The sequence below is a fragment of the Euprymna scolopes genome, chromosome 19, assembly GCF_053919585.1.
Source record: "Euprymna scolopes isolate OS-2025 chromosome 19, ASM5391958v1, whole genome shotgun sequence".
NCBI lineage: Eukaryota > Metazoa > Mollusca > Cephalopoda > Sepiida > Sepiolidae > Euprymna > Euprymna scolopes.
The window spans coordinates 61,102,136-61,119,544 of NC_136500.1; the positions used below are offsets into that span (position 1 = coordinate 61,102,136).

Below are 17,409 nucleotides of genomic sequence, written 5' to 3' on the forward strand. Positions count from 1 at the left end.
ACAGGTGAGATTTATATCATTATATTATAGACTAGCCTGGGTGCCTGGCGTTGCCCAGGTGTTTGGAGGTGTGCATTGAACAAAAAAAAAAGTAAGAAAATAACAAAAAAAAAAATGTGACATCTTTGCACCCATCGCCAAACTGGAAGTGACGTAGGTTTAAATTAAGGCTAGTCAACGAATAGAGGGAATAACTTTTGAAAACATTGGCGAAAAAAAGTACCTCTCCCAGCAGTAAAGTGCCGAGTGTAGGGTGAATGAATTAATGTTTTTAGCCAAATTTTCGATATTTGTCGTCTGAAAGGTCGAGCTTTAAAACGATACCAATCCCGTGAAAATCCGTCACCTCTGTTGAAAGTTTTAGGCAGACATACAAGTATACATACATACATTTAAATAGACAGGTGAGATTTATATTATAGACTAGCAGGGGGTACCCGGCGTTGCCCGGGTGTTTGGAGGTAAATCAAAACTCCGGGGGGGAGGGGTAAAATAATAAAAAAAGTTTTGGTAGGTGAGTATGAGGATCGAACCCGAACCCTTGACTTGAGGCAAAGTTGGGAATTAAAGTGTGAAAAAAAAACATGCGACGTTAACCATTGGGCCATCGCAACATACTAACAGAAACACGTTTGAATTTATTTAATTACTTAGAATTTGCAGGTGCACGTGTTAATGTCTTAATGAGGTCAACTTTGACTGTGGGGTTTTAATTTTTTTTCCCAAGATGTCCAATTTGAATAGCAATTGTCTGATATAAGTAAAATATTTCCACATCTTCCCGAAGTCAAGCAAATTAAATAGACAGGCGAGATCCGTTGTTAACTCAGAGATATTATGATTTATATGTGATATAAAAAGTTTTAAGTTGTGAGTCGCCCGAGCGCTTCTCTGAAAAAAAGCCTTTCTTGGACATACACAAAAAGCGAACATACATACACACATTTTCACTTTTATATATATAGATGTTGTCAAAACTCACAAGTTTGCCAACTTCGTCCAGCAGATTATTAATTTCTTGACTGTAATGAAGGCCGATATGAGATTTGCCAAGCAAACGCCGAATCTTTTTCTTGACTTCAGTTTTCTTCACATCCATCATAATCATGAAGCCGACATGATTGTACAACATCACAGAAAGCAGCTTGTCTTCATCATGCTCCAAACGTTTTTTTTCAGTTTCTCCAAGAGAATTGTATCTGAGTAAGAAGAAACAAAAGAAAACAGAAGGAATGAAAATATTCAAATAAGAAATATATATAAAAAAAATGATTTTCAGAAAAGAATTTTGTCCATTTTGATTGTATAATACACACACACACATCTTATATATATATATATATATATAGTCTTGAACCATTATTATATCTTTTACAAAAATTAAAATCAAAATATAAATAATGATATGTTTAGAATCTGAATTCTAATTTTGATCAAAGTTCATTACATGATTCTAGAAAATATCTAAAATTTAAAGCTTAAGTTTAAGAGGTCTTAAGAAGGAATTGAAATTCAAATAATCTTGTTTAGTTCATGTTTAATGATTATGAATCAAATTCAATGAAAATTGGAAATATTGAAATTTTCCAATGGAAACTTATGTCAACATTATTCACTTTGAAACTCTTTTAAAATATTCCAAGGAAACATTTGTGGACGATCTGTTCTCAAAAGAAACTGAAATACATTATGGTGAATTTAATTCTGTAATTAAAATATTTTTAAAATTTTGCTTTATTATATAATATTGCATTTTCACTTTACGATAAATAATCTATTGATTAACACAATAACACTAAGAGGGGTAATAAATAAAATAGATAAGTTTTAGGCCACATTAATGAAAGAGGGATAAATAAAAACTTGACCAGAGATAGGTTACTTTGGAATTTAATTTCTTAAAGCCATCCAATGCATACAAACATGTAAAATGCGTGTTAAACGAAATATGATTATTAATTACACTAAATAGCAGTTTGTTGAGAGAATTTGAAAATGTGTTGCCTTCACTTAAATCAACAAATCATTTATTCACCTTTCCATCATTTCACCTGGTCCTTGGTCCATTCCAATAATATCTCGCTCCTGGGCAACAGCATCTAAAAACATGTCTTCCCAAAACTGCATGGAGTCCCATAATCGGCTGCGATCTTTTCCTAGAGAGAAAAGGTGATAAAAAAAATAAAGTTAGATAATGGAAAATGTTTATAGAAAAAAGAAAGGTACGATAAATATTTTTAGCAAATATTACGATTTTATTTGAAAATCTTATTCCGTAAAACTAATAATACAATTGTTGTTGCTCTCTAACGATTACATGCTATAATAAGGGCTTTGGCAAGAGACCACAGAAATGAAGGGTTTGTTTTAAAACTTTTGCGTGATGCATTTCAGTTTATGCTTTATTTTATTTTGGTTTCCTACTGTAGTTGATAGGCCCACAAGAAGGTCTCACCAATTTAATTAGCCATGAGAGTTTATTTTACTTACTTTCTCTTATTGATAAAAGAACTACACTGGTTACTAATAATTGAAGAGTATCAATGCAAAACACCATTAATACCTCTTTTTGAGGTCTTGAGATGAAGATTGATAATTTGTATTATTTGGATTAATGTTGTCATCTTAAGTGTTATTTCTGCAAGAACCAGTGTTATAAGTGATACTCTTCTAAAGATTAAGAATTCAATCCTGAGTGCAGGCAATACCCAGCATACAATTGCGAATTACTTAGGATTTCTTCCTAAGAAATTTCAAGAACATGCTACCTCCATGAATTAAATAAAGAGTTCCGTTTGAAATTCCAAGCAGATTTCCAAGTTCAACAAGAGACACCTGAAGAAGGTCAGAGATTACATTCGTTGAAACATTGTGAAAATAACACTTCAGATGAGAAGAGTATTGAACAATCCAAATAATACAAGCCATGAACGCCATTTTCAAAATTATGTGTTCATTTCAACATTTGACGACACCCTGAGTAGCTTCCGGGCCTTGATGAGTGGTGATCATTGTGTAAACCCCCCCCCCCCAAAATCATGTTTTACATCATAATCCCTAGTTGCTTTGCTTTGAATTAAAATAAGGGTATTTCTTAAAAACTTTCTTTCCACTAGTATTCACTGTTAAATTGACAATTTTTATAGGTTTTTGGGTAGGCTGAAAACAAATATTACATTTAAATTTGGGGCAGACAAGTAGTTTTCTGGATATTAAGACCTTTATTATCCAACGTAATCCATTATGTTTTCACTAGAGGCCATGTCTTTCCCAAACTGAAACGTACTAATGTGCATGCATGTTACAAAACACTCTGTCCTCCTCATGTTAAGAATGGCAAACGCCACTTAATTTATTAAGTTATACATTGAAAATAAAAAAATCTCTTAATATCCAGAAAACTATTTGTCTGCCCCAATTTTGAATGTGATATTCGTTTTCAGCAAACCCAAAAGCCTATATAAGTTGTCATTTTAAAAGCGAGTTTTAAAGTGGAAAGAAAGTAAAAATTTATCAAAATAAGCTTTTAGTTGTAGTCTGTATTCAATATATTCGTCTTTTAATTGCTTATAGTCTTAATTTAAACAAATTGGATCTATCACATTTTGCATTCAAACTCTTTGTTTTATAATTAATTTTACCTTACATTACCAATTCTCAAAACAACGAAAAATCATAAGAACCAAAACAAGATTAAAACCAGAACTCCAGCTCCCAACACAGACCCTCCCACTACCAGGTCTCCTTCTCTAACATCAGGGGTCTATGTTTCAACCTTCCAGAGGTTGCAATCCAATTATAGGAGACTAAACCAGAGTTACTGTTCCCGTTTGAAACTAGCATTGGACTGACTGCTTTCCTAGATGAGTTTGCTATTACCGAATATTCAAATTTGACATCAAATCTGATCCCCAAAATCGTCATGGGCATGGAATATGTGCCTACATTAGAGATGGCTTTCCATGTGGTAGGAACATCTCCAGAGAAGATCCTAATTTACCCTACATGTGCTTCTGAGTAGCACTTGCTCACAGCACAGAATTCATATTTGCATGCTATCAATCCAATGACAGCTGAGCTATTATCATTGAAAGTATCTCTGAAAAAATTGACCATATTCTGTCTACCCATCTCTCGGCTAACATTTACGTCTGTGGAGACTTCAATGTTCACAACGTTGAATGGCTAGTTCACTCAAAGAAGGCAGATGATGAAGGGAGGTACTGTCATGATTTCTTGATTGCCTATGACCTAACGCAAATTGTTCACGAACCCACCTGTATGTCCGACTCCGACAGACAATATGCAAGTCTCCTTGACCTGTTTCTTACAACTTGCTCTGGCATGTGCTCATCCTCCATTCTGTCTCCATTGGAATTTTCTGATCACTCAGATTTAAGATAAAAGACAATATGTGGGTATAGACCACATAGACCACTTCATACCCTCCAAAAGATTTGAGCAGAAGCCTGACAGCCAACCGTGATTCACTCCATCATTGCGCACAGAAATCACTATTTCCATTGCTTCCAGCATAATAGATGTTGTGAAACATAAGCTAGCTTTAGCACTGCCAACAACCATTGTAAAAGAGTAATAATAAAATGCAAGAGATTTGTATGCTCGGTATGTCAAGTTTAAAGTAGCGTAGCAGCGGCTTGGCTTCCACCACTTTTGGTGAATAACAAACAGGGTCCTGAACAGAAGCGTCCTCTATCCCTACCATCATCAATGGACCTGAGGTAATCTCGTTAGCATCTGACAAAGCAAAACTCTTTGCCAAGAACTTTGTAGTAAATTCTACCCTTTACAATCAGGGCCGCCTACTCATCATATTCCCTCCTATAATTGAAAACACACTGACATATGAATTTCTGTATGTGATGTTGCCTCGCTTATCAAAAAGCTTGATTCTAGTAAAGCAACTGGCCTTGATGGCATTCCAGTCATAGTGCTCAAAAAGCTTTAACTGGAACTAGCTCCCATACTTACAAAGCTGTTTGAACGCTGTCTTAAAGAGAAATGCTTCCTAACAACTTGGAAAACTTCATCAGTCTACCCTGCATTCAAAAATTCCGGTGATGGATCATCTTCCACTCAGTACAGACCAATCAATCTCCTGTGCGTCATGAGTAAGTTGCTGGAAACTGTTATTAACAGAGAAGTGGTTAACCATCTCGGCAAAAATAACCTGCTCAGTGACATGGTTTCTGTTCTGCGAGGTCTATAGCTGATGTACTAACTGTTATACCATACAGGATTAGTGAATCACTGGATGGAATCACTGCTCAGTGACATGGTTTCTGTTCTGCGAGGTCTATAGCTGATGTACTAACTGTTATACCATACAGGATTAGTGAATCACTGGAGGTTTTGTCTCAAGCAATAGCTCTTGACATATCAAAGGGTTTTGATAAACATGGCATAAAAGTCTACTTCACAAGATTGCCAGCTTACATCATTAACGATTACTTCACTACCTTACATTCATTAGCCCTTATCCTCAAATGACCTTTGGACCAAGTAAAAAAACCCAAAAAAACTAAAGGAAAACTTTCCTGCAGACAACATAATTGTCTTCAAATACTTGTCATAAACTATCATTTTCAATCCTCTCAATATTGTTCATTCAAGCGATAATCTATTCATCTTGAGGGTCTTTTGGCCTTGATAAGTGGTGGCTCATTAGTAAATAAAAATATTTACAAATCTGTATTTATTTAAAATTGTTCTGATTTTTAGTCATATTTTTCCAAAAAAAATTTCCAAGAATAAATTTTCAATATTTATTCAATAAATTAAATATTTTTCAAATCAATATTATGATTTTCATAACAGTGAAAGTTTGATGCAATTTAAGCTTTAGATCAGATTAACGCACATTAACTTAAAAAAAAAAAAATGTTACTAATGTGCGACTTTTAAAAGGGACACTAGATACATTTTTGACACCATATCAAGGGAGCAGAAAAAAACAAAATTAAGAAGGCCTCCTGTACACTATTGAAGCTGTTCTCCCTCTGATCTGATAGTTTTCACAGGTAAGAAAAAGCATGCTGTGAGAATGGGTTAATACCTTTCTCAATGGAATTAGTATCTAAGTGAACACAATAAATTTGATAGGATTTGAACTTGGCTTGCTAATTTTATAGTGTCTAAAATCCGGACACACAGGATAATTGGATATTCACTAGTTGTTATACCAGTCTTTGACATGGTGGATATTGCAATATTTGACACATAAGCCAATGATGGATACTTCACGATACCTGTCAGAGAAACATATGACTGTCAATAAATTCAGTAAATAAATAGTTGCAATCATTTGTACTGGTGAATACAGATAAGAATACTAGTTATCAAAATACCATGGGTATTCAGTATAGTCCGAGATAGGAAGTTTCTTTCATTATGAGATGATGAGACTACAAAATATGTTGTAAGAAATACCAGTCATATATACTCCACCAAATTTGCCTTGGTATCATTTTGGCAATCTAAGGGCTTACTTAAACAGAGCCTTCATTGTCAACATGCAGTATGGTTTAGCTTGATCCTAATTAGTGTATATTCCCAGGCATTACAACCTTCTTTCAGTGGTGGGGTTATTGCTGATTGCTTGAAATCCCTCTATTGGGAAATGTCATTAAGTCCGTTCTCGACTACTTTTATGCTAAACCAATGTGCCCTCACTGGGGAGCTAGTTTTCCTTACCTTTCAACATTCTAACGCATTAGTCTGCAGTAGGGATGCAAGCAAATGAAAACCAACTTCATTTTTTACCCTTTTGTATCTCGACTTGACAGGTTTACATTACTCCCTATATATCATTCTGATGATTATTCTGATGAATAGTTTAGATTTTGATTATAAAGTAAAAACATGACACCATTTGCCATTTATACAAAAAGAAAAACAAAAAAAAAAACGATGCTAGTTTTTCAAATGAATATATTCATGAATAGATGAAGCGGGAAAGCCACCTTACCAATAAGTCCTTCAAAAAGGTACGTTTTCCCTGTCTCTGGGCTCGGCAGGGGGGAGGTGTTGATCATTTTACCGTCATGGTAACGAAATCCTGCACTCAAGTTACTCTTGTTGCTCCAGATGCTGGAAGATCGACTCCTTCTGTGATAATTCACCATCTGCAACCACAAGACAAAAAAAAAAAAAAATGTAAGAAAAGAAAAAAGATAAAGATATAAAAGAAAAGAAAGGAAATCAGTGTAAATAATAACATAAAAAGGATGAAAAATAAAAGAATGATGGAAAGAAGAGATTAAAATATGAAATGGAAAAATGTTAGAAAGAATATATATATATATATATATATATATATATATATCTTTGCATATTCTTTCTAACACACACACACACACACACATATATACATACACTCATGAACAAAAAAAAAAAAAAAATGGGCCAAGAGTGAAAGAAGGAAGAAATCGATTTTTCGATATTTTTCCATGAATTTTTGTTAATTTTAACTGAAAATTTCTATTTTGCAGATCATTATTATTATAGAATATAATAATAAGTGAAAAAAATTAATCCTAAAAATGGTAAGACCACATCTTGGCGAGGGTATAAAAAACCGAATAGCAGGATTAGGGCAGTCCAAAATGACTTACAAGCAGATTTTTGATATTTTAAGAAAAGAAAATGTGAAAACATCTTTTTCTGCAGTGAAGCGAATTAGTCAAAGGTTCGAAGTTGAATGCTTGGTAAAAGGAAAATCTGGATCTGAAGGACTACCACAGACTTAAATGAACTGTTTTGAAGGATCGAAAGAAAACTTATGTTGACCATAGCAAAGAATTCAAAATGGGCTGGAAATTCTCTTTCTAGATATACAATATCTAGACAAATGAAAGAATAGGGTTTTCCTCTAAAACGTGAGCAAAGAAGCCATTTTTATCTAAGAAGAACATCAATGATAGAAAGAGATTTTTCTCATGTTATGGCAAGAAAGATACATACTGGTTCAGGAATGTTTTCTGGTTAGATGAATCAAGATTCTGACTCGTTAGTGATACTCCCGATGCTCCCAAACGGTGCAATCGAAGAACTGGAGAAAGATTTTTGCCAAGTTGCATAAAAACGACAGTTAAACACGGGAATGGAGGTATAATGGTATGGGGAACTTTTACTACAGTAGGAGTTGGGGAACTTATTAGATGTGAAAAGTCAATCAATGCAAAGGAGTACATTTGAATATTAGAAACAGAACTGTTACTAAGTATTCAGAAGCTGGGAATATCCCAGAACATTATTTTTCAACATGATAATGCCACTGCACACACTGCTAAAGTCACAGAAAAATGGTTTTCTGATAATTCAATTGATGTTAGCTGCAGGGTTTTTATGTAGTCGGATAGTAACGTGTGGTTGCGTGGTTTGAAAATCTGGGTAGTTTTTTTGTTTATATCCATTAGAAGCATTGAGTGAAATTTGAAAATAAAATAAGATGCGTATTAAACACGTTTGAAGCCAAATAACTGCAACGCAAAATTTTTTTAAATAAAATAAACAAGTGTTTATTTTTTAAGAAATATATTTCGGAGATATTTCGGAAATATATTTCAGAGAGATTTTGCGTGAACTTAATTCATTGAACATTCTTCCACTCGACATCATGGCGAAGAAAAAAGCGAAAAAAAAAATATATATAGATTGATAAAGGAGTTTATCAGATGATTTTTATGCAAGGACAAACATAATCACAAGAAAAACACAAAATAAAAACTTGAATTTAAGGCTTACCCCAGAAAGTTCCATTTCACTATCCGACATTGTGTTCCGGACCAGATGATGTTTCGGCTTCTTGTGGCACTCCTCTTCTGGTGGATTGTCCGAACTGCTGCTCACTAAAGTGCTGCCTTCAGACACTTCGGAATCGATGCTATTCCCCTTAGTCTTCTTGCGTGCTTTCAACAGATCCTTGTTGCGTACCAGGTCATGCAGCATGTCAGTGCTGTTGTCTGATGTGCGTCTCTGAGGTTCTGCCCCCGTGACGACGATATCGCAAGACTTGACACTTTCAGAAACCGAACCGATCAGACTTGCTTGATCGGCACCTTGGGACTTTACTTCTTCCGTGGTGTGTCCAATCCACATGGCTGTTCGGTCCTCAGCATCTTGGGTGTCAATATTCGGAGGAAATTCCTCTTGACTTACATTTTCACTAGTTGGAGGAATTTCAATATTTTCAAATTCCTCTCCATTGATTATAACAGGAGATCCTATTGAAATAAAGCAGAAAGACACAAATGTCATAAAAGTTAAGAATATCAGTAAAAACTATAGAAAAAGAATAGTTGTGTCAATTCTTTTCAAAAGGTCATGATTAAAATGAGAAGTGAGATTATGAGATCAGAAACAATGCCGAATAGTTCAAAGGTTAATCCGATAGTCTCAATAGAACCGTTCCATTTGTCAGCTATCCGTTTGATTAAAACTCAAACGATAATTGATAATTCTCAAATATCTGAAATTCCTTCGATTTCCTGTATCCTTAAGTCCAAGTGGCAATCTGCCTTGTTTGGAGTGAATAAGAGTTAAAAGAAAAGTCTTTATGTGCAAATCTGGTGATATGATTGGGGCGATTTGTTTCTCATTTTGATAGTGACATTTTAAAGAGAATCAACACAATATATATATATATAAAAAAAACACACACACTTTTTGCTAATTTAAAAGATTATTATATATTCATATTTACCAACTAATAGTAAAAACAATACAAATACTAATTCAGAATGATGAAGAGTATCTATAAAAGAAAGTTTACTCTTTTGGATCCCAAACAAAATTCATTTAGCAGTTTTTTTTTTGTTTTTTATTTTTAGACATTTTTTCAGCAAAATGTTTTTAATGGTAACAAAACTAAAACCAATAAAATTTAAATGAGAAATTTGAAAACTTTGAAGTATCGGAAATAATGATAAAATCATTTCATTTACTTTTTTTGTTGCTGTAAGTCTGTGATTTTTTTTTTCTTCATTTTGAAGAAGAGATGAAATGAAAAGAAAAATCACAGACCGGACTTCCTACCCCGATGAAGCTATTTTTAGCAAAATATTGGACTTACAACAACAAAAGCAGTAAATAAAATGATTTCACCATTATTTCTGACACTTCAAAGTTTTCAAATTTCTTATATAAATTTTATTCAAAATAAGTGTCTTCTAAAAGTTTGTGATGATCTTTTACTTTAAAACCAATAAATTTGTAAGAATGTATGTTTAAATCAAAACTGCTTTATATATATTTTATGAATACTCTCAAAAAAAAAAATAAATAAATAAAAATCACTGAAAATTTATATATTCTCTATCAATTTATATTGAAGGTTTCCACACATAGTTTTACCCCAAATATAAAGTGTTCTTTATATGATTAATTTTACATTAAGTATTTTAGAAGCATTGTAAAATAAAGTGAAAAAAAGGAAACAAAGAATTGCAAGTCAAATAAAACTGTAAATATTATAAAAACATTGGTTCACGAAAATTTCAATTTGTTAAAAAATGTTTTGCCAAGACAGCTTCTTTGGAATGGTAACATCAAATGATAAAAACATGCAAAAATGCATTTGAGATCTTCAAAATGATGAATGAAATTTATAAATGTGAAATATAATTTCATGTATATCTCCTCAAGTTGTATTATATTAATAAGATTTACAAAACTAAATTTACAAAACAATTATATTTAATTGTTATAATAAAATATATATTTATATATATTCTATAACATATTTTTTAATATATATTTATATTTATTTTATATATTTTTGGAAGAAATTATCTGATCAAGTTAAAAACCGCAAACAATCATAAGAATTCATAAATAACGGTAAAAGAATGAATTTACAGCAACATTTTTGGGATCTATTTGATGAAATATTTAAGAGAAAATGATCGGTATCATTATATTCTATGAGATTGTAGGTATTTGTTTATATGTATATATTTCCGGGTGTTTGAACTCTATTGACTATTTTAACATTATGCTGCTATTTGGTATTTATACTTGTTGAATTTCTCTTAATTCTCATGGTGGATGGTGGCCTGGAGGTAACATCCTAACAAATGGAGTCAAAGGTGACTTTTTAGCTCGGTTCGAATCTCTCAACCAGTAACAATTTTCACTTCCTCCATTAATGATTATGAAAGCATAAAACACTACTGTCCGTAAGGATCAAAATAATTATATATAACTTAAATATACGACCTAACCCTTAATCATGAAATAGAAAAAGGGGATCATCAGCTATTTTGCACTGTTTTGGATATTAAAAAAAACAAAGCAATTATTAAATTCATGGCTCTTATAGTATTGATTAAAATCCACTCCTTCATAACAAAACATTAACACAATTCAATTATCATTTTGCTGAAAGCAACACTATAGTTCACCATCACTTGAAGTATCAATATGAAATGAAACTACCTCATATATGAATATACAGGGTGAGTCAACAGTAGGTGGACAAGTTAGGGTTATAGTTATAATAAAGAATTGCATTAATAACTTATACATAAACCTATTCAAAATGCTGTTCACCTTCTTTTGGCTCACCCTGTATAATTGTAATAATTTAGTAATATATAATCAAGAGAAACTTACTAACCTCTAACTCTGAAATTGATGTTTTATTTTCGTATTTTCATTTATTTCTGTTTTTATTGCAGATTGTGTCTCAAAAATACATATCAATATAGTTACAAAGAAAAAATGTAATAACATTTCATAAAAATGTTTTCCAATAAAAGTTAATAAGTATGTGTAAAGTGCACAAAATAATGTTTTTTTTTTTGTGTTACAAAATGAAATTGTGTCATTGATTAAAATAAAAGATACCCAAAGGGTAATCTATACTCCTATAAATCTGGTTTTCTTTTGTGTGTGTCGATATTCATATTAAAAACCCTCTTTTCTATTTATTTAAAAAGAAAATACAATTTTCTTATATCTTGGTTGTGAAATTGCATTCACTAACAAACGATCTAGCTAATTTGCATATTCTTTTAAACATTCATTTTAATTAATTCTCTATTAGTTGCTTCGGTTTTTTAATGGAATAATCATCTTTAGTTAACTATTGCCTGTAATTATATTCATGCAGATATTCTACATGATTTATACTTGCATAATATTTGCAAAAAAAGTTTATAGTAAACACAAAATTGTTTCCATATATATTTATGCATGCGTATATATTTTTGTTAAACAAATCCATCTATCTATTATTTTTATATCTACAAAAGTGAAAGTGTCTGTGTGTGTGTGTGTGTCTGTGTACATTTCCATACGCAATAACTCTGTCAATTTTAAGTCTACAGACTCGAAATTTGATATACAGGGTACTGAGATTTGGGAAAATCGATGTGACCGGATTTCGGTCAGAAATTTAGCGAGTGAGGGGTCAGAGTTTAACGATTTGACTTTTGAGAACTCTACCAAACTCCTCCGACAATTTTTGGTCTAAACACTTGAAATTTTAGATATAGGTTCCTTGGACATGGATCTAACTTAATAAGTTTATTTGAGCCCAAAACAATAAATGCTAAGGGGTCATAATAGGGGTCGAATTAAAAAAAAATTGACCGTTTTTTTTTTTTTTTTTTTTTTTGCTCAACATACACCTCCAAACACCCGGGCAACGCCGGGCACCCATGCTAGTAATAAATAAATATAAAAAAAAATTGTCAGACTTTTAATTGTAAAAAAAGACATAAAAATAATGAAGAAGAATCGAATGTGTATTAATGTTATAGTACAAGACAACTGATCAAAAATGTCGATTATTTATTAATTTATACTATTGAATAAGGAAACTCAGTCCATAACTTCATTCTTATTTTCTTATATTTATTTTCTTACATTTTAAATATGCGATTTCTGGGATGTGGCCCAAGGATGCATTCATCATTAATTGGATAGGCTGGGAAGGGGTGTAAGTAAAGTGAAAATAATTTAATATTTAACCCATGTATAGTCTTTAACTCTGTGAAAAAACACCCAGCGTTTCTTGGAAATCAATGAGCTCAAAGCCCGAAACACTAACATTTCTATCCATTTTAAAATTATAAATAAAATGAAGTAAAATATGCTATTTCCTTTTAATGGATGCCAAGCAAAAACATAGATTCATTATAATGTTGTATTCCCTTTGATCAACATGAAATATACTTATCTAAGTACTCCGGGTAATGTAATTTCAGAATATATGCAGTTAGAGACGTCCATCTGTAAAAACCCACCAGGAGTTTGTTAGCAAACAAAAACTGACAAAAAGAAAGACAGGAACGAGAACTAAATATATATAGAGAGAGTTGGCCAAAACAAAATCTCCATAACTTATGAAAATCGTAGAAGATAATTGGACAACCAATTGAAGAGAACTAAGTTTCACCCGATGCAATGAAAGAAAAGGTGCCCGTCTTTGTCAAGGTGATTGCATGCAACTGTGTAATGACAGGGGTCAATGTGTTAATATGTTTCAATTTATTGCATTGAAACTGCACAGCACCTGACTAGTGCAGTGGAAATTTCTTCTAACATCTGACCCATTGTTAATAACTATACAACAGTGCCACCTACGGTGCCCAAAAGTCTTTTTTAAACTATCAATATCTGGTAACATTAATTTACACGAGATGCATATCAGTTAATGGCTGTTCGCTTGGTGGTTTGGTTAATTTCTTTTGATTTCAAATTTTAAATGTTTCGAAAGAATCAATTCCAAACATAAACCACCTTCTCATTTAATTTTCAATTTTAATTTAATTGAATTTCATTATTCCAAAAAAAAGCTGTCAAGTGAAACATTTTAATGAATAAAGTGTTCATAACAATTCCAACTTTATGTTGTCATTTCAAACCATATTTATCAAATATTCGTTCCATTCACAAACGAATCACATTTTTATTTGTAATAAACTGAAAAAATACCTTTTTTTATTATTCTTTCTATGCCGATTTCAATAAGTAATGCCATTTGTGTTATTACAATCAATTTATTTCATATAATTATATTTTAAATCAATTAGAAAAAGCAAACGGGACATTACAATGTGTATGAATTCAAAATTGTTTTAAAACAGTTTCTAAAACTTACCTGCATTTTCTTGTAAACAGATATTTAAAACATTTGAACAAATTTCATTAACTTTGAAATTGAATTTATGATGTTAGAATGTTATAAAGTTAAAAAGAAAAACAAAGCAAAGTTTGTAATAAAAAAATGAAAAGCTAATATTAAAAATGAATTGTCAATTTTTTTAGATTATGTTTTGTTTTGAAAGTGAAAATCATTACAATAAAACTTATGTAAAAATAGAAGAAAATTTAAAAAAAAGCATAACATTAAATAAAATATTGAAAGATAAAATGAAATTATTTTATAACTATCAACTTGGCTCCAGTTTAAGTCTACCATCTACCATAAATATTGAAAAATAAAAATTTGAAGGTCTCACAAGATATATAATATATATATATATATATATATATATATAAATGAAAAGTTTAAATTATTGAGCTAAAACAATTTAAGAGTCATCCTGACTGAAATTAATTTGCATACGAGTTTTAAATATCAGAAAACGTAAATTCTCCAGGATATAGTTGGAAGTTGCAGTTAAAATTAATAATCAATAGTTCATATCAATTAAAGCTTTTACTTATTAATCGATTATATTTCAGTAGTTCAAAGCATTAACATTTTGAAAATTTTTAAGTATACAGTATATATATATATATATATACATATGTCTGATGATGCAATACCATATTTCTATGTATAGATTGAATTTTGAAAGCAATATTTTTTGACAAACGAACGTATAAAAAAGTTACAACTTTGCTAAATGGAAGTCGATAAACACATTTAACTACAAAATGTAAGGATTGATACATCCACTAATTTATACCTTACTTCTTTTAAAACATCTATTAGCCGAAAAATCACATTTTAAAATTACACTTGAATGTCAGGAAAATTATAGTGTTTATTGACGCAAATAAATATAAACGATCAATTCAGTCAGGATGCATTTTTACAATTATAGTTGTCATGTAAATATGTTATGGTCTTGTTTAGTAGAGAAATGGTCATTCTAATTTTATAACCAAACATTTAAATATGGTTTTGCCATTATTTTAATTTCAACAATTTAAGAAAACATTGTTAAAATTACTTTTCCTCATCATTAATACTCCTGTCCATCGTTGGTTTTATTGTTTTGCTTAGTTTGTTACCAAATTTCAGCAAGTTTGTGGTCAATTAAAGAAACGAATTTGCATTGATGAAAATAAACAAAATGCTTCCTCTTTTTACTGGGTTGACCAGCGATTGGTAAATACAATTTAAAGATACTTTTAGGTGAGTCATCTGAAGTATTGGAAATGTAGCACATTTGTTCATTATCATTCGATCCTGAGCAAGATTGGATCGTTCTGCTAGTGTGTGTGTGTGTGCATATGTGTGTGTGTGTGAGAGAGAGATGTTCTGTGTTTTTAACATCATTAAGATTACCAGTAATCTAGTTCCCCCTTCATTTGCATGGCATGCCATGTAACTGGACACTGACGTTTTTAGACTTTTGTGTCTTAGATTAGGAGAACTACGGATTTGAAGGAATGGGCACTGTGAGGAATTCATGGTCTTGCACTTTCTCAGTTTGAGGGCTAAGAAAGCTTTGAGGGACTCAATCTTAAAAAAAGAAACTGCTAGTGCTTTAGCTTCATTAAAAGGTGATGGGAAATCGCTTGTCATTTACAATGAACATTGGCCTTCGGGACAAGATCAAAGTGTAGTATCTGTTCTTCAGATGCTGCACTTCTATTTCTTGTTCTCTTTCGGTGGAGGAGAAATCCTTCACGACTGAGACAATTTTTTATTTTTGTACCTTTTCTCCACGTTAAAAAACGACCCTGGTGTCTAACTCTGTCCCGTGGGGAAGCATACTAAATAGGTACAATGAACATAGGGCACTCACAGTTGTTTTTATTGTTAAATCGATCGTTAATAAATAGAACAGAATAGCCCCAAAAAGTTTGGTCTGTGTTAAATAGTTCTGTTCTTCTACTGTTGTTGATTAATTCATAATTGGTTTATTGCATTGGTATGTCTTCATTTTTGTATTATAAATTATGTATTTTTGCTGCTTGGTCTAATTTATTCTTTCCAGGTGTGTATCTTAATATTTTCAAGTCGGTTCCCTGACCTAAGAATTTGTATCCTCCTTCCCATATGGTGAATTCCGTGAATAGACCTGAATTTTTGTTTTTCTCCTAATGTCTTTGTAATAGTGGCATCCTCACTTCTTGACTGTCACATGGTTTTAGATACAAGATTTACTTCCCTTGTTTATATTTTTGTATTATCAAAGGCAGGTCTCTTATGTAGAAAAGACACTTTCTTATTCTTGTCTCTAGCACAATGGTGGGTATACCATATTACTGTTTTTAATTATCTACACTGTGGCAGAAACAGCATTTTTGTTCTGTCAGTTTGTAGTTAATCAAATAGGTAATTCTGCACTGACAGATAAAGCAAGGTGTCAGTTTTTTTTGTTTTTTTTTTACCAAAAGCTGATTAAACTAATTTAGCTCCCTCCTACGATGAGATAATGTGATGCAAAGGTCGAAAAGTGAGATTTGAAAAACTAACACACTAGGGGAAGAGCACTCTAGCCTGCAAAATATATGGTATAGGTGCCTCGGGTGATTAGCAATAAACTAACCCCTTCTCAAAGAGAGAAGGTAAAGTCTGGAAGGATTTACTTCCTATAACTGCACAGGACTAAAGTCAGCCATACCTCAGCAACAGAGTCTAGGCCATTTTAACAATGGCCTAGACTCTATTGACTTTAAGGCGGATCCCCCCCCCTCCTAGCTATATGGAGAAAATTATGTTTTAATAAATTCTATTCACGCTTATAGAAATCAGTTATAAATGTTGATTATTCAGAAAATATAACAGTCCGAAAGCACATTATTTCAAGGAAACATTTATCTATTATTTTTTTTAAATTATTATTTGAAGCCCTTATGTTGCAACAAAACAAAAATAAAATTAAACAAAAAGAACTAACTGACAGAAAAATATTTGAAAGCAAAAATAGAAATAAAAACATTAAAAAAATGGGATTTCATCAAACTAAAAAAACATGGAAAAAAATTCTTATTTTTCAACAGATAAATTTAGAATACTTATTTTCTCATATTAGTATTATCGCTGGTTTCATCACAATGTTTGGTTGCTACACTCTCTGGACTTCTTGAAATAGTCGCACAAGTTGGTGCAGGTGATGTAACAGCTATCAACACAAACCATGATCTCAACGGGAAATCTTATTAAATTGTTGTCATTTGCACTAACATCCTTAGGAAAGG

The 17,409-nt window shown here is 31.8% G+C and overlaps 1 protein-coding gene across 14 annotated transcripts in view; it reads right to left on the reverse strand.

Moving 5' to 3' along the window:
- Window positions 1-17,409, reverse strand: part of LOC145303656 (MAP kinase-activating death domain protein-like) — a 602,561-nt gene that overhangs the window by 121,913 nt on the left and 463,239 nt on the right. For all 14 annotated transcript variants that reach the window (XR_013873756.1, XM_080145234.1, XM_080145231.1 and 11 more), the window contains 4 exons: window positions 8,767-9,245; window positions 6,989-7,145; window positions 2,036-2,156; window positions 983-1,199 (listed from right to left, as the gene is read on the reverse strand). Coding sequence is in view for 13 of the 14 variants with exons in the window: in XM_080145234.1 (XP_080001360.1) it covers window positions 983-1,199; window positions 2,036-2,156; window positions 6,989-7,145; window positions 8,767-9,245 (974 nt within the window). In the remaining variant the exon portion in view is untranslated. The remainder of the gene's footprint in view (window positions 1-982; window positions 1,200-2,035; window positions 2,157-6,988; window positions 7,146-8,766; window positions 9,246-17,409) is intronic.